At 38.7% G+C, this 25972-nt stretch overlaps 1 protein-coding gene across 1 annotated transcript in view; it reads right to left on the bottom strand.

Annotated features, from left to right (window-relative positions):
• The window catches only part of LOC126186379 (thioredoxin domain-containing protein 5 homolog), a 106534-nt gene extending 89082 nt beyond the window's left edge, over window positions 1-17452 (bottom strand). Inside the window, exons 1-2 of the mRNA XM_049928203.1 lie at window positions 17071-17452; window positions 16714-16863 (exon numbers count right to left, since the gene is read on the bottom strand). Of these exons, the coding sequence (XP_049784160.1) occupies window positions 16714-16863; window positions 17071-17243 (323 nt within the window). The 5' untranslated portion in view covers window positions 17244-17452. The remainder of the gene's footprint in view (window positions 1-16713; window positions 16864-17070) is intronic.
• Window positions 17453-25972: the final 8520 nt, after the last annotated feature.

Raw genomic sequence — 25972 nt, forward strand, 5'->3', positions numbered from 1 at the left:
ATTTAAGTTGCCATACAGTCCACATCTTTAACTTACTGAATCCTTCCAACATAAATTTGAGGTAAATTACAATGATCAATATCGCCTTTCTTTGTGGGTAATATTCTTTGTGGACTGAAACTTTTCCAGAAAATTAAGCAGTTAACTCATGAGGAGGTTACAGTGTTTCATTCTTTACTTCCTGTATCTTCCTTCCATCCTCCTAGGTTGTGGTCAATTCACAATTCGTCAGTTCGAATAATGCTTGCAATACATCACTTCACCCAAGTGATATGTTACCCTACATATGTGACATTGATAATCCATCAAACAGGTGTTTCCGCATTTGCCTAACGACATGAACTGGGCCTTGAGCCGTGTCAGGACAAAGGGCTAGGGCACTGAGGAATTACCACCCACTGAACGGAGCACTGTATGGTTTCAGGTGGCATGTAGTGAAAGGCAAGCGAGTTCACTCCACCAGCTGTTTGAGGGCAGAAAACGTAGGTTGCTAATTCTCAGACACACAGTCTCAGGAATAATGCAAAGCAAAATGTTAAGTGACAGCACCTGGATCAGTGTACACAACACAATTCACGGAGACATCAGTTACACCTGAGGGAAGAGGGAGGGAGGCAGAGGAGGACTTGTGTCTGCAGAGGTATCAAATCTTTGGCCAAACCTGAGGGGGGTATGTAGTCCAATGAAAGTAACATACTGTTCCCAGCACTCTTGTTTCCATCGCTTCATTAGGCGGCATCCAACCATGGAGCCATTTGAAGGTGATAACTTGCTCCCTCAATGGGTGTCATTTATGGGAACAATCAGCTTTTATGTCATTTCTAATGGCCATGGCCATTTTGGAGGTCCACCAGTGTACTGTCTTCCAACAGGGAGGGGGGTGGGGATCGCGAGGGAGGAGTAGAGGATCGTGAAGTTGGCTGAGGATAGAATGTCTGTGGTTGTACTCTAGACAGCTGCATCAATACCTATGTGTGTCAGCGTGCTAAGGCCAGTGACAGAGGTGACTATACCCAGTCAGCATCATTCCTAGCTAATCTCGGCAGACATACAGGTGAATGACACTGAGGAGGGGGACAGGACAATAGGAAAGTGATCACTGTCACACGGGTTATCATAGATTTCAATAGGTGGGGAGAGTAAGACCAGGCTGCAAATGGAAAGACCAATGGCAGAATAATAGCTGTGTGCTACAATGAAGCGTGCACAGGTACCAATATCGAAGAGACACAGATCGAGCTGTGCGGGCAAGTTTTCGATAACTTTGTTGTAGCCATTGGTCACAGTGTAGCAATTTGAGAATTTCGGTGTAAATTCTATAACCACTCGACCTTCTACCATCTCAAACACATGATATTTTAGATGTGAGTGTGGGATGATAGAATCTTACCTACTGCACGTCACATTTTTGTGTGTACAGGTTTGAAATTCAGTCGTGAGAAGAATGTAGACGCGGCGGTCGAGCAGCACCGACAAGGACCTGTCGGGCGACCCACGGAAGTTTTAGTGAAAGTGCGTATGAGAGGACCATGGAGTATTTATGTAACTCTGTGATAATAGTGTCAGTGGCTATTGTTAGTGAAAAAAGGACAGCGGAGAAAGAACTCTTAACAAAGACCATTATTCCAGCCATGCTACAGGTAAGACGTATTTTATGAATCCTGTGACAGAGTCATGGTTATTAAGCCAACTCGTTTGCAAATGTAATCAACTTTGTTTCTAACATGAGACGATATGAGTGACTTACAAGAAGTCAGATGTTTATGTGAGAAGTGAGAATTCTGTTCTGTATGAAGTTTTAATAGATGTTAGTTGATGGAAAGTAACCTTTGAGTATCTACTTACGTCACAAGTAGAGGGAGAATTTTCAATATTCCTGTATCTAGCATCATTCTTCGGAGAAGAAGTTTAAAGAGATTCCAGAAGCCAGTGAGGAAGATCAGCTGCGGATAACAAGTCGTCTCATAAAAGGAGTGGAAGTTAGTATATCCACTTCACACTTAAATTGTTGTCCGAAGCGTTAGAACATGGTGAACATGACAGGACAGAAAAAACAGGAATTCTAAGACCAAAAAATGAGGAAAGAAGCTGTTGTATGTTGCCATAGCAACTAAACCAAATACGACAAAGAAATTACTCCGAGACAACGGAACATGCTCAAGTGTTTAAAGGAGCAACATTTTGAATTGAGAAATAGAAAAAGAATAAGATTCCAGTGTGTTTCTCTAAGAAGAAATATGCCTAAAACACTTCGATTAAGAAGATCCGGTGCGAGGAGTGTAGAGCTCTCGCACACATCGCGGGGATGCAGACGCGGAAACCAACATCCGACGCCGCCGGCACCAATTGCTGTTCGCCGGTGCTGACCTGTCTCCACATCCACTCACCGACGCAGCGCAAATTCTCCATCGGGTGAGCATAAAGCAGAACTTTATTGTTTTAGTACAAAGTGGTACAAACTGTTCAGTGAACTTTATTAGTGTAGTTATCATACTTAAAGTTAGTTAAATGCTTACAAGATCTAAAGCTTGCAAGAATATGGATAACATACAACAAATTGAGGAAACCCAAGAACCAGCCATGGCTATGAAAGTCAGCAAAGAAATGCCTGACTGGTCTGAGTTAGTAAATCTAATCAAAGCCCAAAGTGCAGCTTCAACTGCTCGGAATGAGACTCTAAGGAAAAAATTGGACTTAATGAATTCTCTATTAGATGTCCAGAATGAAGCTTTAAGTACTCAATTAAATGCTCAATTGAAGGCTCAGAGTGAAACTTTATGTTTGTTAAATGCCAAGGTCGATTCACAAAGTAAAGAATTTAGTAATCTATGTGAAGGCATGGGTGCTATGAAGACTGCATTCGATGCATTAAATTACAAAGTAGATAATTTTAAAATAGATTTAAAGAATGAATTGACTAGTTCCTTGGCCAGTCATGTAAACCAAATGTTTACTGACCTTAGTAAGTAACAAAATGACAATTTCCTAGATCTAACAAAAAAGTTGGAATTTAACTTTGAAGACAGATGTAATACTGTAGAATCCAAAATCAATGAAAAGTTAGGATCTTTTGAAAATATATGTAATGTTTAATACTGTAAAGCAGGGATTGAAAACTTTAAAAGAGAATGCAGATAAGCTGAATGAATTAATGCCTCTCATTCAGTCGCAAATTACAGGCATAAGTACACGAGTAGACAATGTAGAAAGAAGCTTCAAAGAGAAAATAGCAAGCTCTGATATCACAAATGTAAGTAGTCTTGACGAACAAGTTGAAGAAATTATAGATTGGAAAGTCACCGAGAGAGTAACATCCGGGTATGATTCGCCTATTGCTTCTTCCAAACTTATTGATACCAGGAAGGGCATAGATGACCTGTGGAGAGAAGTCAAGCTTATTCAGGACAAAGCAGAAAAACGGGTAACGTCACCTAATGTTGTGTTAACTAGTGAAGTGGTGACCGATTTGCGGTGGGGAGAAGTTTAAAGAGAAATACTGGTCTGCCAGTGCACAAGAAAAGTTAATATCAGATTCATAGGACCTGCTTAGCCATTTTGCACTTCCTGTCGATCTCATTTTTGAGACGCCAGTATTCCTTTTTGCCTGCTTCATTTACTGAATTTTTATATTTTCTCCTTTCGTCTATTAAATTCAACATTTCTTCTGTTACCCAAGGTTTTCTACTAGCCCTCTTCTTTTTACCTACTTCATCCTCTGCTGCTTATCTCTCAAAGCTACCCATTCTTCTTCTACTGTATTTCTTTCCCCATTCCTGTCAATTGTTCCCTTATGCTCTCCTTGAAACTCTATACAACCTCTGGTTTAGTCAGTTTATCCAGGTCACATCTCCTTAAATTCCCACCTTTTTGCAGTTTCTTCAGTTTTAATCTACGAGAGAGAATAGCAAAGTAGTAAACGAAAGATTATTCACGGTTATTGAAAGAAAATTTCTGTTAAAATATGAAATTGTTATTATGTATGATATTATTTACATAGTGATTATGTACAAAATATCGCGTGTCCGATCGGGCGGGGGGATATGTAATGATTTGAGAATTTCGATGTAAATTCTATAACCACTCGGCCTTCTACCATCTCGAACACACGACATTTTAAATGTGAGTATGGGATGACAGAATCCTACCTACTGCGTGTCACATGTTTGTGTGCGCAGGTTTGAAATTTAGTCACAAGAAGAATGTAGACGCGGCAGTTGAACGGCACCAACAAGTACCTGTTGGGCGATCCATGGAAGTTTTAGTAAAAGTGTGTATGAGAGGACCATGGAGTACTTATGTAACTCTGTGATAATAGTGTCAGTGGCTATTGTTAGTGAAAAAAGGACAGTGGAGAAAAAACTCTTAAAAAAACTATTATCCCATCTACATCACATCTCATAAAAGGTGTAAAATACTCTATACAAAATAGAAACTTTATACAATCTGGTATCACTGTTGTTTCATTAGTCACCTCATATTATATTATCCATAAATATAATAATCTATTCAATTTTATTTTGTCTAGGTATCACTTCTTTTTGGTGATTCTCTTAAATAAGTCTCTATTTTATTGTCATATCCGATTTTCTAAGCAATAAGATTATAGGATAGTTCTAGATTTTAAAGGCTAGATGACAGAATAGTTTAAGATTTTAAAGGGTTTTTGGCATATTACCATTGCAACCCAGGAAGGGTGCAAAGATAAAAAATTCACAAAGGTGGAACATATACCAAGGGTGACCATTCCTACATGATCCACACTTCTGCAAAATTTGGAAAGGGAATGGTACATCAAACTGAACAATGGAGGCCATTTAAAATGAAAGAGGGTGCAAGGGTCAGAAGAAAGAAAGAAAGAAAGAAAGGGAAAGTCCAAAATCAGAAACAAAATCCAAATGTGGTTGGTACCAAGAATACCATCCCCATGGATAGGCAAAGGCAAAAAAGGAACAGAAGAAGAATGGGCTTGCAGTGCTAGAATGGAAGATGCACTGCAAGGTCTTGGGCCCCATGTTGGCCAAGCATGTACTCATAAAAGAGTTGTGTGCCCTGGGAGGAGGAGGAGGAGGAGGAGGAGGAGGAGGAGGAGGAGGAGGAGGGGAGGGGGGGGGGGGGAATGGTGGAAACTAAACAATTGTTTCTTTACAGTTTTGTCAACAAATCTGTAAATTACAACTTCGGGAGATGAAAAAAATGCAAGCTGGACAAGTATTCAAAATTGTTCCCTTGCCTGTTCCAGGCAATGCTCTTAACATACTTCATTGTCCTGGCATGAATCACAACTCGCACTCCTAGTTTGTTATGGAGGAAAAAAGTTCGGGATTTCAGCTGTGTCCTTTTCAGATGATTCATCATGGCGTTAGTGAAAGATCTGGAACACCACAGAAAAATTAATCCATTCTCCAGAATGTATGTCCAGTGTCAGTACCACCTTGTCTAGCAATTTGGTAGGAGATGTACTGGCAAGATGAAGAATGCAGGTCATGAGTTGTGCCTGGATAGTTCAGTCTATAAATGTATTGCTCACAAAAAGTAGGATCCAGATTCAGATTCCAGCTTTGTACAAACTTGGAATCTGTTAGCAAGAGAGCGCACACAGCTACTGGGTGAAATATTTTTTTCAGGAATGCTCTCATTTTTGTCTCCGCATCCTGTCAGAGCCCCGTCAACAAAAGTATTTGACGTACTAAAATTTGTACCATTTTATTCAGTTACTCATTAGTTTTAAAAGTATGGGCTACTTAATGATATCGTAACAATGCTGAATTTTTGAAACAAATTTTCATTATCAAAAATCGAATCTCTTTGGTTTGAGGAAAAAAAAATTATGTCAGTTGTACATTTTTTGTTGATGTGCTTGCCAATATTCCTGATGGTATTCCAGTGGGAGCATATTAAAATAAATTTTATTTTAATGGTAAGCCCAGCACATGATATGTAGTTGGACTTGCTATTAAGTTGTAATGCAAACCTCAAATGTTAAAAACCAAATAATGCTGTCAATTCATTATTTTTTATTTAGTGATAATTTCATATGTTATCAGAATAAACATTTAAACTTAAATTCAGATTTGGCCTTCCTATGTTAACTGAAAATATTTTAACATATACCGTATTTCCTCGAATCTAAGCCGCACTCGAATCTAAGCCGCACCTGAAAAATGAGACTCGAAATCAAGGGAAAAAAAAATTCCCGAATCTAAGCCGCAGCTGAAATTTGAGACTCGAAATTCAAGGGGAGAGAAAAGTTTTAGGCCGCATCTCCAAATCGAAACAAAGTTGGCCCATTGTAATATGAGACACAATTTAGGTCGAATGAACGACGATACAGCCACAGTAGTTTGGTTAGAGTCATAAGCTTAGCAGTTAAGCTTCACCAGGTAGCCATTGCTATGCGTCAGGCGCTCCGTCCGTATTTATACGGGTACCCTTCCTTTTTCACGTGCTTCGTCTGATTTGAATTGATTGCTTATTTTTCTTTGATCTGATAAGCGCCGTTTTCTTTGTTATAGGTGTTTACGTCACTCTAAGCTGAAAATGCATTACTGTACTGTGTCATGCATTGTTTGTCGCATTCTGATAGTGCGTGTTTACGGCCTGTCGCCGCTCGCGGCATAGCTTGCTTTTGTGCGCTCTACCGCCGCTTGCAATTAAAAACATTCTGACTGTATCACTACTAGGCATAAGCATAATAGTTTATTAGGCAGACAGGATTTAAATGAGATAGCAGCAAACTCTAAACAATACATGGCAAAATGTTTATTTTCGTATTATTCTTATGGTGAAGAGAATGCTGCATGTGATTCACAATTCATACAAGTTCCTATTAGCAACCATCTCTTCTCACAGGTAGGAAAAAATTCAGAACGCAGATTTGGCCATATTGACAAACATCCCAGTCGGATCTTCGTAGTATATTGAAATGCTGCTACATTCGAAGATGAACAATACGGAATTTGTATTTACTTCGTTGGATAATCTATGAAAATGCCGTTGTCGAAACTCGGGGCGGAGAAAAAAAAGCTCGTCTTCCACCCCTTTTTTTTTAAATTTATTTACTGACGCAGAGGTTTTGGTGCCAGTTTTATCTTTGTGCCTTCAAAGCATGCATGTGTTGCGCTACATATATTCGACGGCAGAAGTTAGTTGTGGCGGCACCCACCAACATTTTTCAGAACTTCCGCTTGCTTTGCACTCGATTCTAAGCCGCAGGCAGTTTTTTGGATTACAAAAACCGGAAAAAAGTGCGGCTTAGATTCGAGTAAATACGGTACCATAACACCACATGCCCAAAAAGACTATGGCTAATTTACTTAACTGTACCTTCATTGTACAAATACATTAACATTAATCAATATTATCAATTAAACAATGGTGTAGCTGTTGTTATTTAACAATATGATATTTGAGCTCGTGGCAGTGAGAAACATTTATTTACCCTTCTTCAAAAGAAAGACATAATGCTGATACAATACTTCATATTGGAGTTTAAGATTTTCTTTTAAATGACATAGCCCAATTCTCCGAAGCAGTAATGACAGAGTACTGAAGTAACAACTTTTTTTTTAATGCAGTCCGTGAAGCTTTTCGCAGTTCTTCATTAAATAGTCTTTATATTCTTATAGCTGCAGCTGTGGGACTTAACTTGCAAACTAAGAAGTTAGTGATTTTTTTTATATTTTAGTACAACCAATTTATCTGGTCTTTGATATGAAAAGGAATAAGCTGGTCCACAATGATGATGCATAAAAGGCTTACTTCTCATCTCTCTATAGCACACTGATGAAGTTTTGTGCCGTGAACAGTCTTATTTCCCCCCCCCCCCCCCCCCCCCCCCCCCCACACACACACACACACACACACACACACACACACACACACACACACACACACACAGAGAGAGAGAGAGAGAGAGAGAGAGAGAGAGAGACTGTTTTATGCTCTTGCCACAATGGAAGTTTTTATCATCATTGTTAAGTTGTAGGGGAGGGATATGTAGTGCCTCGAGAATTTCGGGGTAAATTCTACACACACTCATATTTACACTATCTCGAACACGTGTTATTTTAAAGGTAGGTGTGTGTGTGTGTGTGTGTGTGTGTGTGTGTGTGAAAGTGGGACTGTGTCTACTGAGCCACGATTATGTGTGTGTGCAGGTTTGGTGTGTATCAGATGGTTGCTTGGCGCGGGCAGGTAGTCGCAACGCTCGCCTCAGAAGTTACAGCCCAGCACAAGGAGCAAATGCGCCGTACTCCATGACAGTGCTACATCAGTCATCATTGAGAACAGCTGAATGTTGTTAAACAAAAGAAAAGGCACTTACTTGTTAACTTACTTTCGTGAAGTCCGGATGGTGGACTTTCTACAGCTTTCTAGATTGTATTTGTTATAAAGAGTATAAGAGTATCTGTCAGACCGGTAATTGTTGGGCTTACAAAAAATGAATCATTTATATGGTGTCTTGTTTGTGGAAGTGGAAATACAGTGAGATTGGTCTAAAAGTATCCTGAGTGTACGCAGTTATTTTAAGAGTATAAAAAGTTCCTCCAAAACAGCATCTTATCTTCGGAGAAGAAGTTGGGCAGACAATCGCAGCCGGCTATCCTGAAAAGAAGATTGGCAAAACAACTCCACGTAAGCTCCATAATAAAGTGGGAGTGTGGGTCTGGCACACCAGCACCACACTGCTCCTCTAGTTGCCGGAAACCGCCAGAACGTGACGACCAGAGTGATCAGGACTCGAAAAGGAGGAATGTTTTTAGAGTAATTGAGACAAGAAGTTGAGAGTTGCCATAGCAATCCTTGATAACAAGGTGGAGAAATTGGTTCGTAGGAGACAATTAAGAAGATTTGGGTGTGGAAAGGAAGCAATCCTTATACACGCAATAACCAGCAGCCGCCGACGCAGTAACCTGCCACCGTTGTTGGTTGCTATTTTAGTTGCTGACTTCGCACCCGCCAACGTCGCGACCAACATTCGGCGCAACCGGCGTCCGTGTTATTCACCGGTGCCAGTTCGACACCTCACCGACGCAGAATAGAACACTATGCCAGGTGAGCTAAGGACAATAGCTACTTTAATGTAAAATAGTGTGGTCATTATTCACAGAGGTGATTTTTTTAATGATCGCACGGTCAAAAAAGAATAAAAATATGGAGCAGCAACAACTACCTACAGAAACTTCCGAACCGGGCAAGGCCATAAGACTCAGTAGGGAGATCCCAGATTGGACTAAATTAGCAAATTTAATAACTGCTCAAATTTCCTCTTTAAGTGAAAAATTAGATGCAGATTCAACTTCTTTAAGACAAGAACTAAATGCTCAAAATGCTTCATTAAGGGAAAAAATAGAGGGACAAAGTGCAGCTGCACCAGCTCAAGTTCAGTCCTTGAGAAATGAAGTAAGTACAACTTTAAGTGAAAAACTAGAAGCACAGGGTAAAGCTTTAAATTCTAAATTTGAGGTGTCAAATGATAAAATGGAAATTTTACGAGTAGGTTTAAAGAATGAATTAAGTAATTCTTTAACTGCACAAATAAATCAAATGTTTACGGACTTTAACCAAAAGCAGGATGATCAATTTCAGCAGGTAACCCAGAAGTTAGAATTTGGTACTGAAGACAAGTGTAACTATATATAGTCTGAATTTAATGAAAAATTAGGATTTTTTCAAAATGTATGTAATGTTACATTCAATGCAATGAAACAAAGACTACACACCCTGAAAGATAGCATCAAAAGACAGGATAAACTGATCCCTCCTGACCAGTGACAAATTGCAGGAGTCAACACTTGAGTATATGATGTGGAGAGAAATTTTAAGGAAAAGCTAGAAACCTCAGAGACCAAAAATATTAGCGGTCTGGAGGAACAGGTAGAGAAGTTGATAGATCGAGAAGTTACTGAGAGTATAATATTTGGAAACGTTTCGACTGTTGCTTTTTCCAAACTTAATAATAATAACAATGTTAGTGACGACTCATGAAAACAATTCAAACTTGTCCAGGACAGAATAGAACATAGAATAACGTTACTTAATGTCGTGTTTCCTAGTGAAAGGGTAATTGTTTTGCTGTGGGGAGACTTTCACACAAAATTTAACGAGAAGTACTGGTGTGCACTTGCTCAAATGAGGTTAATATGAGATCCATGGGATCCGGATGGAGTCACACCTGTTCCCCAGGGACGTTAACATTCTGTGTTAAAGGGCAGAGTGATGACTGTCGGTTCCCGAGTTGGATTCGGTGTTACTTCCACATTCAATTTCCCACACCGAATTCTCTTCAAGTCGTGTACTATCCTGTATTCTGTTCTCAACCTCTTATACTGTCATATAGTTTAGTACTTCAGCATACTCATCTTGACATGGCGGGCAAGCCAGAGTTGCAGCAAATCACTGATATCAAGGTTATACTGCTTCTTGTGGAGGTAGCAGTAAGTGATCTTGTCATTAGACGCAGTCTTACTTGTTTTACGGGCGCTAGGATCCCCAGTTATATAATCACCTTGATGGATTTGTTGTTATATCGAGTCAAGACTGAAGCATTTGGTAATGCCTCGTAATATTTAAGTCAAATTCATGCTCTGCTCTAATCTCATTGTTAAAGTGAACTGACAGTATGCTCCGCTCTAGTCTTGATGTAAAGGTGAGTTGACAGCATGCTCCGCTCTAGTCATCAAGGATCTTGAATCCGATCATAGTTAGGTTTTATTTTTGCCGAAAGTAGTCTTTGAATGTAATCTCTTCACCAGTTTCCCCTTACAGACCTGTGTGCAGAGGAATTCATGGACGGCAATGGATAAAAAAAATTATACCTGCTGGGACATTTTATGACTTCGTCCTCGGTTATTCCAGAGGCGCCATTGCTGGTCTTCATAATTTGTCCTGGGCTCTCGGTTGTAGTGTCGACAGCAGCCGATGCAGTCTACACGGATTATTAGATCATATTTTTGCCTAGCCAACCAACATATAGTTAGGTCTGATTCTGGCCTAAACTATTGGAGGATACAATGTAATATGAATATTTATATATTTGTGATAATATGATACTTACTACTGAATATTTTATACCCTTTGTGAGAAATGACGCGAATGATATGATACGATGTAATATGAATAATTATATATTTGCGATATGATACATAGTTTTCTACTAACTACTGAATATTTTATACCTTTTGTGAGATGTGATGTGAATGGGGAGGGTTTATATAAATTTTGGAAGGGTTGGGTAGTGTAGGTACATACATGACTAACACAACACACACACTCCACCTTTCAAAAACGCCCACAGACAAGTGTGATTGATTCTTCACCATTTGCCTTTCCATAGGAATTGCCAAGATCTTTCTTCGGAGACTTCAAAGGTGAAGGCGAGAATGTCCGTTCTGCAGGAGACGTTTAACATCATACCTCCTCCAGCTTCTCACTCGAGTACCGGCGAAGTAGGGATCCTGGGGAATGGGGGTGGGAAGGGTTTCCTGTCTTTGGGACTATCTTCTTTCACTTCTTCGATCTTAGCAACCATTTCTATCTTTTCCTTTCTTACTTCTCATCTGAGTACCGGTCTATCTTTCCCTCTTTCCATATGCACACAATTCTGTCGCTGAAGTCCTCCTTAATTTCTGTGGTTTTCTATAACCTTCAACTTATTTTACATAAACAGGCCGAAAATTCAGGCTACCCGACTACCCACACACATACACAAAATGAAACACAAAGACACAAACAAAAAAGACAATGTGAGAACCGTCATGTGTTGGCGGGGGAAAATTGTGCACATAATGATGGGTATGTGCACATGATTATGTGAGGTGATGGAAGAGAGTATTGAGAAGCCAGTGGGAAGGGTAAAGTAGAGTTTTAGTTTTTCCTAGGAGGTAGTTTTGAATTATAGTGTACATAAAGATCAAACAATGGAAAATCCAAGATGGAATGTAACAATACCAAAGAAGGAAAGTTGCTTTTCACCATATAGCAGAGATGCTGAGTCACGATAGGCACAATAGAAAGATTCACACAATCAAAACTTTCAGCCATTAAGGCCTTTGTCAGAGGTACACACACACACACACACACACACACACACACACACACACACACACACACACACGAAACACAACTTGCACACACGTCTGCAGTCTCAGAGAGCTGAAACTATAATGAGTGTAGATGTATACTAGGGCAATGGACTATGAAGCCAACTCAGGAAGGAGGAGGAGGGGGGCGCACACAGCATTGATTGGATACAGAAGAGCAGGCAGGCAGACACAAGAAGGGCTGACCTATGTTGTGCGAGCAGAGGCACCAAGAAGGGGATTGACCTGTACCATAGTATATTAGGAATTTGTTTAAAGGGGCATACCTACCAAAATGGAAGGAGGGAGTGCATTCATAGCATCAACCCGTATGTAAGATATAGGTACTGTGCCTAAAAGGAAAAGAGCAGGATCCTGACAAAAGTCACACATTTTGTAGAGATTATTCTGGTAAGTTTGAATTCTCTTTTCCACTCGCATTGTTGTGTGAAGTTACAAGGGTCGAAAAGAGCACCTTCATTTACCCAGAGTTCCTCCAGATTGTAATAAGTAAGGAATAAATACATACTTAGAAAAAGTAGCAAGCAAAGTAAGAGCAAACAACAGAATACGAATGGATCATGCACACTTGGAATTTACAATTGGGAAAGGGAAAGGAATCAGAAAAATTCTTGTCCTCATGAATTTTAGATTTTGAAAGAGCTGACTCCAACATTGATCAAAAGGCTCAAGTTTTATAATGGTAGTAAAACGGAAAAAAGGAGAGCTATAGATTAAGTACACAATTGTTAAAAGGAATGTCATGCAAACTGATCAAAGTATAAATTATTGTTACATGAATACGATACTGATTTACATAATAAACATGTATAAAATATTGCACGTTCGAGCTAAGAGGAGGGATATGTAAGGCATTGAGAATTTCGGGGTAAATTCTAGAGACACTTTTATTTCCACTATTTCGAACACGTGTTATTTTAAAGATGAGTGTGTGAAAGTGGAACTGCGTCTACTGAGCCACGATTACGTGTGTGCGCAGGACTGGTATGTATCGGATGGTTGATCGGCGCGGGCAGGTAGTCGCAGAACTTGCCTCAGAAGTTACATGCCCAGCACAAGGAGCAAATGCGCCGTACTGCGTGACGGTGCTACGTCAGTCATTATTGAGAACAGCTGAAAAGACACTTACTTATTCACTTACTTTCGTGAGGTTCGGATGGTGGACTTGCTAGAGCTTTCTAGATTGTATTTGTTATAAAGTATGCAAGAGTATCTGTTGGACTGGTAATTGTTGGGCTTACAAAAAATGAATCATTTATATGATGTCTTGTTTGTGGAAGTGAAAATACAGTGAGATTGGTTTAAAAGTATCCTGAATGGATGGAGTTATTTTAAGAGTATAAAAAATTCCTTCAAAACAGTATCTTATCTTCGGAGAAGAAGTTGGACAGACAATCGCAGCCAGCTATCCTGAAAAGAAGATCAGCGAAACAACTCCACATAAGCTCAACAATAAAGTGGGGGTGTGGGTCTGGCACACCAGAACCACACTGCTCCCTCTGGTCACAAGAAACCGACAAAGTGTTAATGTGTACACTTTTAATAAACCACTGTTTTTGAACTAAGAAAAACTTGTTTTATTCCTAAATAATCTAACAGGTTATGGGCCCAGGTGTGCTACTGCATAATTTAAAGTGAGAGTTTCATACATAAATGAAGTTTAAATTTTGAAATTAGTGTACTGTGAATTTTGTACATCACAGTGTAAGTTTTGAAGTCAGTTTATGAATTTAGACAATAGATTCGACAAGAGTCATACATAATGGTTTACTGGAAGGCCAAATGAACTGGAATACATGGAAATACAAAGCAAATATCTGTCTACATGGTTTTCCTGGAGCACTTTATGTTACTGAAGGTAGGTTAGTTAAGACTGTAGAATATGATGCCGAAGATGATATTGCTTAAAAAAATAATTAAAAATTAAATAATTATCTTACTGCTGTCAGCAATTAGTTGTATTGACTTCAAATATGACAGATGAAACAGTGTGTCTTAATACAACTCGAGAATTAACGGCAGAGTTGCACCTAATACATCTTGATATGTATGAGCAGAATTGCATAAATTATTTGATGGTGTTTCTGAAGATAAAGTTCTTTATCTTTGTGAAAAATTCTTATGATGATGCAGCAACTCTTACATCAAAGTTGATACATGTGTGGAATGATTTCATGCAAGAAATGGTCAAAGATGTAGAAAATAATCCACAATTACTCTATTTATTTACAATTTGTAAAGCTTTTGGTATACTATCAGGTGAATATTTTTCATTCAAACAAGTTGGATGCTTATGTCAAAAAGTGATAAGACTGTTGATAATATGATAACTCGACTGTGAGCATACAAGAAAGCTTTGTGGAGTAAAGGAGGAGATTTTATATCTCAAGAGGCACTTTAAAGTAATGAACTGATGCAACACACTAAATAAGCACAATAGAAAAATAAAACTGCTTATCATTATCGCAAGAAGACAATACATGTGATCAAACAGGCCAAAAGTGGATTGCGGATGGTCAACCACAAAAGCCTCAGAAAAATGATGTTTTGGAAGCTGCTGAAACTCCAAATACGAACATGATTATCTTCGCTGAAATGTCTGTTATGTTGTCTCAACATGATACCAGTAGCTGGTTTGTAGATAATGGTGCAATAAGTCATATCACCAAAACTGATAGTTTTTTTAAGACATTTGAACCATTTTTTGTAACACATACACTTACATCAGATGGCGGTGATACTGTTGACACGCGCAGCGTAATAATGGAAGCTGCAGTTCATGGAAAGTGGCACAAAATCTCTGAGTGATGTATGGTATGTACCAAAAATTAAAAATAATCATTGTCTGTCTGGGCAGCACAAGATAAAAATCCAAAGAGTACATTTTTATTCATAATAGAAACATGTTATTTTAAAATTGATGAAGTCATTAAACTAGTTGGCAATCATGATTGTTATGGAGGACTATTTAAATTAATGATGAGAAGCATTAAACCTCTTATTCCTGCCGCAGTAAATGAAGTCAGTTGAGAAAACTTATTACAATTGTACTATGAAAGAATTGGATATCAAAATAAGTGACATGTCAAGATCTTATCGCTAAGATCTTAGGCATAAACATGAGATTGGACTGAGCTCTATGAAGGCTGTATTTATGGTAAAGAACATCAGCATCCATTTGTCACATGGAAGAGAGCTTCTGAACTGAGAGAGCTGATTCACACTGACCTCTGTGTATCGCTAACTGTGTTTTATTTGAAGATGATTACAGTAAATTTCAAGCTACTTACTTCATCAAAGAAAAATCAGAAACTCCTAATAAACGAAGAAAATTTATAACCATAACAAAGACTGCTGGGCATACAATTAAAAACCTCTTATGCAATAATAGAGAAGAGCTCAACAATAAACGGACAACAGAGATTCTACAGGAAAAGGGGACAATCCATTGTGCTGTACTCTCCACAGCAAAATGGATGCAGCAAAAGAGAAAATTGTACTCTTGCTGGAAGAGTCAGAGCTATAATGCAAGCTCACATTCAAGACGACAACAGTTCAAACCCACGTCCGGCTATCCTGATTTAGGTTTTCCGTGATTTCCATAAACCACTTCAGTTAAATGCCGGGATAGTTCCTTTGAAAGGCTACAGCCAACTACCTTCCCCATTCTTCTCTAATTCGATGGGACAGATGACCTCGCTGTTTGGTCCCCTCCCCCAAATCAGTCAACTAACGATCCAACCAATCTGTTTGCAGGCACTTGTCTGCAGTCCTTGTACTCACTGAAATCCATATGCCACAGTAACATTAGAAAACCTCTAAAGGAACCAAAAGAAAATTGTGCAGCCTTCTGATGAAGTGGAGTATTTTGTAATAAACTGCAATTCTGTCATTATACATACAAGCCATGTAACTGTCAAAAGGTGCTGCTGTCGACTGCAGGTGATCACTGAGAGACAGATTTTTCCATGTTTTGTGTTTTACGACGGAGTTGGACATTCAAATGGCATTCCTGTGGCGAACACCAACTGGATGGGTGTTGAAGGTATAACACACACATGATCTAAGCTTAAAATTACCCTCAGATTCAAGTCAAGACTGAACAGAATACACAAACTATCCTCTTGCACTCATTTGAAGACGGCATACACTATTGAATTGGATTGAGAATGTAGGTTTTACGTTCATTATACAAATGGCTATGGCCAAAAGTGGCTATGTCAAAAGGCAACTGAAAAAGAAGATTCAGATAACAATGGAATCATGAGGGCGACACAAAACAGTTTATGGGCATTTCGTTTCCCTCAACCAAAGACACAATTCAGTAATGAAATTCACCTGCCTTAGATTTACTCTAAGCAACTTTTATAGAGGGTCGAAGATTCTTTTATGGCAAATACTCACTCCTTTCTGCATCACACTGAGGCTGTGTGTTGGATATGGTACTAATATTAAACTTATATTAGTATTATACTTGTGAATATTGTGTTTTTGAAGTGTGGTTGATTGCTGAAATTCTCAAGAGAGTAAATGGACTGTGAGGTGTTTGCCACTATGCCCCACCAAGTAGTTCTAGCACTGCCCATGTACATATAAATATAGGTCTACTCACGTGGGATAACCTGTTACATCCTGTTCTGAACACAACGCAGTTTCCTTTACGCAGTCAACTTTTCCTATCGTCAAACCACTGTTGTCATCCTTGTGGTACTTTTCGGCCAATTGGTCCCATGTGGGGGCCAAGTTTTTGCAGTGTCCGCACCTACAACCAATAAATGACGATTATTCACTTGCCATGTTCCGGCATACTTACAGAACACTAGCATCTTAAGGCAAATCCCAAGAATCAATTACCATTATGTTTCCTCATAATTAATATGACTACAAAAGTTACATAATTAGCAGGTACAGTTCGACTGTTTCTGCCTGTCATACAGTAAACACACATCATAGCAAAGGTAAAATTTACCATGGTGCATAAAACATGACGAAATGATTTGTTTTCTGAACATCAGAGAATGTGTCACCAGTGTAATCTACAGGTTTTAAACTGCTCGACGCGAACGTCACTGTAAATCTAGAAATTAACACCACACTAACGCTTACGACAACGCGAAGAAATATTTCACTAAAGGAGATCATCTTCTGTCCTTTGCATAAATTACACTGTCTCCCGACTTTTCTTACTCTTCAAAAACGGTCACAAAACGATTCTTACTCCTTACGGTTTACTGTCACCGTCACTTTTTTTCACCCCGGCCTTTTGAAGATACCAAAGGATTTTGTTGGCGGTAAAGATATTTCCGTCGACTCGCATTCGAACACACGCTGGTGGGAGAATCAACTGATAAAGTAATCACGAATGTATAACATTACTAACAACTACAATGATAAAGCACTTGTACGACAAGGTTGAAAGTAGAATGTTTCCCTTCCGACAGATGCAGATGTAAATAACTAAATATAAACTGTGCCATTTTAAACGCGCATATGGTTTTGATTATTACGCTCAATCGATTCTATTTGTATTTTCAGAGGAAAGAAAAGTGTACATAAACAATTTCCGGGTGTTATTTTCTCCCTTTAATGACGCGTGACAGTTTTACATTTGAACGAAACTGTAGCAGTTAGCAATCCCCCGTAAGTACTGCACAACTGTCGTTTGTGTTCGAAACCGTCTGGATCTAGCGTGATTGCACTCCCCATAAACGAATCAGACTGCGTGCCTAGTCACTACTTCGTACCTTGCCGTTTTGACGAACTATTATATTGAGGGTTCATGGATCAAAATTAATGAAATTGTGTGTGAATAAGTATACAGAGATTGTAATTCCAATTACTAGAACTTATTTTTTAAACATTTGTTGGCGTTCGCATGACAGACGTGCTTCTAAAGCGCAGCGAGCTAGCTTCGGGGTATGGATGATTTGCTACATGTTGACAAAATAGTTTGTCATGTCACGTCATTAAAATGGAATTCGCTCACGAAAGATGACAGTCACAATTTTTTTTTATCCAAGCACCATTTGTCGATATCGATTTTCAAGAGGTCATTAATTGCGAACTCGTGAGACGTAAAAAAAAAAAAAAAAAAAAAAAAAAAAAAAAAAAAAAAAAAAAACGTAAAAAGAACAGTAGGATTGAAAGGTAATAAGTGTAAAGTTTTACACAGTGTCTCAAATTTTTGATGAATTGCTTCGCATTTTACCCGCATTAACATTCAAAAATACGAGCATGAGATTGTCTGTCCCATACAAACACAAGTTGTCAGAGAATTTGAAAATATTATTCGACTGATTTCATCCCATCCTTTAATTTCCATATTTATGTAGAAAAGTACTGGCCTTTTCTCCCCTTTCTTTATAAGAATATCATTCATCATCTATATTGTCATCGTGCACAGTCACGTTGTGCGAATGTGGATGCCATGTTCGTGTGGCACACAACACACGGTGTCGATCGAACGAACCTAACGGTCTCCACTCTCCACACGTTTACCCAAAGACTTACAAAATACTTACTAAATAACAGCTATTACACTGTAAATGAATGTCTAAAATAATTGTAGACAGTTATCCCCTCACAATGTTAAGTGTATAGCGAGCACCTCCAGGTAACTTTAATCTGTTCATAAACCACCTCGAAGCTGTACTGGCCCATTTAACAACCAAAAACAAAGAAATAGTGGTTGCTCATGACTTCAATGTAGATTTCCTTAACGACTCACCCAATATGAACTTGTTTGATTTAGTAACACCATCATTCAACTTAATTCCCACTGTAAAGTTCCCAACTAGGGTAACCATTGATAATATCCACATAGAAAAGTCCGATGAATAAAATTATATTTCAAATTGAATAGTCAATGGCCTCTTAGACCATGACGTGCAGTTTCTTCTGTTAAATGTTAATACTGAAAAAGACTATAAAATCTGTTAAATCTGAACTCAAGAGGGTAATCAATAAGCCAAAAATTGATTATTTTAGGTCACTCCTCAGAGACATACACTAGAGTGATGTTTACAGTGCTCATGGCTTGAATGAAAAATATAACACTTTTTCTAACAAAGTGCTTACCTTATTTGAACACTATTTTCCCCCAAAACTAACCAAGGTTAGAGCAAAGTCTCCAAAGAAGCCATTGATACTCAAGGATTAGAGGTATTTTGTAAAAAAAAAACTGTATCTGCCAATCCAAAACAGTTCGGATGCTGATGCTATAGCACATTACAAGATAGACTGCAAAATATTAAAGACGGTAATATGGACATCAAAGCAAATATATTACAAGAAAAATAGTCATATCAGATAACAAAATAAAGGCAATATGGGATATAGTGAAGGAGGAGACTGGTAGAACCACAGATGAAGAGGGGCAAATAACATTAAGAGTAAATGATGCATTGGTGACAGGCATGTATAATGTTGTAGATTTTTTAACAAACATTTTATAACTGTTACTGAAAAGATGGGGTTGTTAAGTTCTGTAGATGCTGCCATGGGATACCTCAGACCAGACATTTCACGTAACTTCCATAATAGGAATTTGACCCTCACTACCCCAGCTAATACCCCAGCAGAAGTAATGTCCATCATAAAATCTTTAAAATCAAAAACATCGGGTGGGCATGATGAAATATCAAAAAAGTTAATTAGAGAATTTGATTCTGAGATAATTAACATATTAAGCTGAGTAACCAGTCATTTATCAGTGGAATATTTCCTGAATGGTTGAAATATGCTGAAGTTAAGCCACTGTTTAAGAAGAGATATAAAGAAATAGTGTCAAATTTCCATTCAATTTCACTTTCACCAGCATTCTCAAAATTTTTGGAAAAGGTAATGTACAATTGGCCTTTTAAAACCATCTTATTACAAATTACATAATGGTACTGTCAAAGTCGCAGTTCGGATTTCTAAAGGGTTCCGATATTGAAAAGGCTATCTACATTTACAGTGAAAATGTACTTAATTCATTAGACAAAAAACTGCAGGCAACTGGTATATTTTGTGATATGTCAAAGGCATTTGACTGTGTAAATCACAATATCCTTTTAAGTAAATTAGAATAGTATGGTGTGACAGGAAATGCTGCAAAATAGTTCAAATCTTATATCTCTGGCCCCTTCTTAGGAAGGAGACATGCTAAGCTATCAGGCATCAATCAGCTGAGAACTAATTACGTGTGGGGTCCCACAAGTTCCATCTTAGGGCCTCTACTTTTTCGTGTGTATATCAATGACCTCTCATCAGTAACATTACCAGATGCCAAGTTTGTTTTGTTTGATGATGATACAGACATTGCAATAAATAGCAAATCTAGTGTAGTCTTAGAAAGATTGGCTAATAAAATATTTTTGGACATTAATCACTGGTTTCTAGCCAATTATTTGTCACTAAACTTTGAAAAAAACACATCACATGCAGTTCAGAACTTGTAAGGGGTGTCCCACAAGTATATACCTAACATATGATGACAAGCAGATAGAAGAAGTGGACAGTGTTAAAGTCTTGGGATTACAGCTTGATAATAAATTCAACTGGGAGGAGTACACCACAGAACTGCTGAAGCATCTAAACAAATATCTATTTGCAATGCGAATTCTGTCAGACATATGGGATATAAAAATGAAAAAGCTGACATATTATGCTTACTTTCACTCCATAATGTCATAGGGGATTATTTTTTGGGGTAATTCATCAAGCCAAGCTAAAGTTTCCCAGGTCCAAAAACATGCAATAAGAGTTATATGTGGTGTGAACTCAAGAACATCCTGCAGAAGCCTGTTTAGAGAACTAAGAATACAAACTACTGCTTCCCAATATATTTATTCCTCGATGAAACTTGTTATTAAAAATATATCTTTTTTTCAATCCAACAGCTCAGTTCACAGAATCAATACCAGAAATAAGAATAATCTTCACAAGGATTTAAGGTCACTTGATCTTGTACTAAAAGGTTAGCATTACTCAGGAAAACACATTTTCAGTAACTTGCCAGCAGCTGTAAAAAGCTTAACAACCAATGAAATTCAGTTTAATAGAAGCCTAAAGGATTTATTGGTGGCCAACTTCTTCTACTCCATAATCTAACTTCTGCATCATTTCAGTGCAGTGATGTGTTCATTGTAAATAAGTATTGTGGTAGTTCTGTTATCTTATTATATGTTTATGACCTTATAAATAAATAAAACATTTTTTTAAGTTTTAAATTCAGTGCATTAATGCGATTTTAGGTAATGAGTATTGTAAAATGGTCCTTTTGTATAGTGTTCATTAAGGAGAAAAAAAAAAATGACGATCATTCCACTTGGGTTCTGTGGAAGGTACATTAGCTTATTTGTTTTAGTTGTAAATATTTGTCATGCATTATTGTTTTTCTAATATGTTCTACATCCTGGAGGACCTCGTCACTACGGATCAGTTGGAATGAAAATAAAGCTAACCTAATCTAATCTAAACAGTAACTTAACATTCATAAACAGTGTACTATTTAACAATTTATGACATGCTTGTCTGAATGAGCTATAAATACTGTAAGAGGCATGTTTATGCTAGTAAGACATATTGTACAAACATTTGACAACATCCATACAATGCATATTATTCTACGAATAAATAAATAAATAAATTGTAAATGTGCGCATCTAAGTACCGGAGATAAACTGTCAGTTTGGCTCAGCATTTGGAAAAGTCCAGTGGCATTCGGCCACTGGGGTGAGTATGGAGGAGCTGGTAGCCGTGGCAGAAATGAGGAACTACTGTAATTACTAAAATACTGAGAAAGGGAAATATAAGATAAGTGTGTGCATGTAAAAATGCCTCAATCAGACCAGCAGTTTTTGAGTTATTTAACATCTATGTTGTTTAAATAAAGCAATATTAGAGAAGAAAAGTTGCTAATTATGATATAGCGGAGATGCTGAGTCACCTTTGCAACCACCACACACACACACACACACACACACACACACACACACTCTCACTCTCACTCTCTCTCTCTCTCTCTCTCTCTCTCTCTCTCTGCAGTCTCAGGTAACTGAAACCAGACAGAAGTGGGAGTTTGGTTTAAGTTGCCTGAGACTGCAGTCATGTGTGTGTGTGTGTGTGTGTGTGTGTGTGTGTGTGTGTGTGTGTGTGTTGTTGACTGTTGTTGACAAAGACCTTAATGGCCGAAAGCTATAATTGTGAGAATCTTTTTGTTATGCCTATCTGCGACTCAGCATCTCCACCATATGGTGAGTAGCAACTTTCCTTCTCTAATATTGTTACATTCCGTCCTGGATTTTCCATTGTTTGATTCTTTAAATAAAGTAAAAATTTTAAAAATATCTCTTTCTAATCTTTTGCTAAACTATGTGTCACCAGATGGAGAGTAAGGAGCCTATCACACCATACCAATGGAACGTTTGTAAATATTATACGATTTCAAATATATTCCAGAATATGTATTCAGAGCTGTGAAAACGCCAGTTTTACACAAAATAAAAATAAATTGATAAATATAGCAGCAGACTGGTAAATTAGGCTGAGGTATTTATGAATTTTTGTCTATATTTTTACAATTTTTAAACAGCATATTAATGTAAATGAACTTTTGCGCAGAAAAAACTATAATTTATGATAAAACTGAAAGACTCAGTAAAAAAACTAAAGAAATTATCAAAAAGCAAGAAAATTTTTGTATTGTTTGGTGTATTGTATATATGTTCAGTATAACAAAAACGTTTGTTAAGATGTGTGGAAAATATTGTACAAAAATGTTCACACCAACGGACCAAGGCATTAAATAGTTGGTGGCGATCTTGATCCAGAGAATCATCTCAAGAACTGGAACAGAGCAGTCAAATGTGTATATGAGCAATCAGTGAGTCGTGACCTAAAGTTTTGGGAGTAGAAGATTGGGGACTTGTGAAATTATCATGGATCGGCACCAAAAACTTGGGAAAGTTTGTGTAGACTTGTAAATTTCTGCAAGTTGGCAGGTATTTCAAAGTTTTGATAACTCTCGTGTGTTGGAAAGATTGCAGCTTAGAATATTTTAGTGAGTTTAGCTAGTTAGCAACTTGAACACAAGTGGTTGTACTTCAAAAGAATTTTGGTAGTTTACTGGAACTACGTGATAATTAATTCGATGCACTGCTCTGGTCAGTAAATGCAAAAGGCATTAATTGTGTCACTGTGATAATTCAACCAGAAATGGGAATCAATACGCATCATTTACTTTAATTCAAATCCAAGTGAGTTGTGAATATCATTTGAAATTTAAACAATGGAAACTCCAGGTAGGAAACTCAACAATGTAGGAAAATACAGACTGCTACTTACCATAAAGAAGACACATCAAGTTGCAGACAGGCACAATTAAAAGACACTTACATAAGACTTTTGGCCACAGCCTTCATCAGTAAAAGAGAGACACACATTATTCACACACAGAAGCAAGAATACCTCATGCACACATGATCACCAACTCCAGCATCTCGGGCCAGAATGCAAATATCATGTAGGATGCTAGCAGTAATCTGGAGGGGCAGGGGAAGGGGAAGGGATAGCAGTGTATGCATGGGGAGAGAAAGAGATGAACACTGTCTCGTGAAGTGTGCGGGGACTAGACTGCCAACAGGTGCGACATCAGGAGGTTGAGGAGCAGGGAGAACGATCTTCATGATCTGGACTCAGGGCAAAGGCATCCTATTTTCATTCCTTCACAGCTTCGACACCTTCTCTCCCATCTGCTTCACATAGTCCTCCTCAACCGAGTGTGTCACCTTCCTAGACATTGACCTGCTCTCTGGTAGCTCCATCCACACCTCTGTCTACATTAACCCATCAACTACCAACAGTACTTGCATGTTGACAGCTGTCATCCCTTTCACACCAAAAAGCCATTCCATACAGCCTGGCCAACCAGGGATGGTGCATCTGCAGTGACAAAAACTCCCTTGCTCACTATGTTGAGGTTCACACCGAGGCCTTCATAGAGAGGCACTATCCCCCAGACCTAGTCCACAGCCAGATCTCCCATGCCATACCCCTCACACCTCCATCCCCCCACCATCCCAAAGAACCAGCCATAAAGGAGTGTCCTCTTCATCACCCACTGCCACCCAAGACTGGAATAACTGAGCCACATCCTTTGTCAAGGATTTGATAACCTATCATCATGCCCTGAAATGAGGGACATCCTACCTGAGATACTTCCAACACCCTCTTAAAGTGGTGTTCTGTTGCCCACCCAACCTCCACAACACCCTAGTCCACCCTAGGCCACTCCCAATCCCAACCCTTTGCCACAAGGATCATACCCCTGTGGAAGGCCCACGTATAAAACCTGCCCAATCTACCCATCCAGCACACCCTATTCCAGTCCTGTCACAGGTTTATCCTGTCTCAACAGGGGCTGGGCCACCTGTGATGGCAGCTGTGTCATTTACCAGCTCTTCTGTAATAACTGCACAGCTTTTCATATTGGTATGACTACCAACCAGTTGTCCAACAGGATGAATGGCCACCACCAGGATGAATGGCCACCACCAAACTGTGGCCAAGAGCAAAGTAGACCACCCTGTAACACAATATGCAGCTAAACATTATACACTTAATTCCAGCGGCTGCTTCACTATCCAAGCAATCTGGATCCTTCCCACCTCCACCAGCTTTTGTGAACTGCGCAGATAGGAGTTATCCTTACAACACATTCTCCTCTCCTGCAATTATCGCGGCCCCAACCTGTGGTAATATACTGTACCCACACCCTCCACTCAACAGTTTCTGCCCCCTCTGTCCTATCATCTTCTCCCCATTCTCATCTCCAGCCCTGTTTATTTGCAGCCGTCTGCCAATGCATCCGCCTATCTTTCCCTGCTCCTCTCATTTTTTGCTCTTTTTTTCCCTACCTCCCAGCTCCATCACCTCTTGATGCTGCACCTGTTGGCAGTGTAGTCCCTGCAAACTCCACCACACAGTGTTTGCCTCTCTCCCCACCTGTACACTACTATCCCTTCCCCTTCCCAGTCCCTCTAGATTGCTGCTTGCATCCCATATGATAGTTGTGTTCTGGCCTAAGATGCTGGAGTTGGTGGTCATGTGTGCATGAGGTGGTGCTTGCTTGTGTGTGTGAATGGTGTGTGTGTCTGTTTTACCGATGAAGGCTTTGGCCAAAAGCTTTATGTAAGTGTCTTTTAATTGTGCCTGTCTGCAACTTGATGTGTCTTCTTTATGGTAAGTAGCAATCTGTCTTTTCCTGCATTGTTCATTTGAAATTTATTACACTTATTAAAACCTACCTGCATTTTTGTATAAAATATTGAACAGTAGTATGAAGGTTAATTTATAGGGTGTTGTGACAAATGCATTGGTTGCTCCCTAGCCAAATAAAATAAAAGCAACTGCACATCAGTTGTTAATTATTTACCATAGAGTCACATGTGTCAAATAAACAAAAAAAATTAAGTAGTTGCCAGTTGAGGTATAAAAAGTATTGAAGTGTATGACAAGAAGTATTCAGACATCTAGTCTCTAGGTATTGCTGTGTGCTTGTATAAATTAGATGTATTTGGGGACTACAAAAGGACAGCATGAAGCGTCCTTCAGATATAGCCAGGGGTTCTTTTGCTAACACATCAGCAAAGTGGCACTCAATGCCAAATTTCTCAATATGGCAACCATAACAACACAGTGTTACTAAAGAAACTGACCTTTTTTGTAATATGTGTAATAGTATCACTAGTATTGGCCGACACAGCATTTCAGTTCAATAAGTTGCGTAATAGTGGCTTTACTGCTAGTGCCTACAATATCAGACATACTCTCTCTTCCCTTCCAAAAGAAACACCTTGCATTTCTCAGCACCGGTGAGGGGAGTGGAA

The sequence above is a fragment of the Schistocerca cancellata genome, chromosome 1 (assembly GCF_023864275.1).
Source record: "Schistocerca cancellata isolate TAMUIC-IGC-003103 chromosome 1, iqSchCanc2.1, whole genome shotgun sequence".
Classification (NCBI taxonomy): Eukaryota; Metazoa; Arthropoda; class Insecta; order Orthoptera; family Acrididae; genus Schistocerca; species Schistocerca cancellata.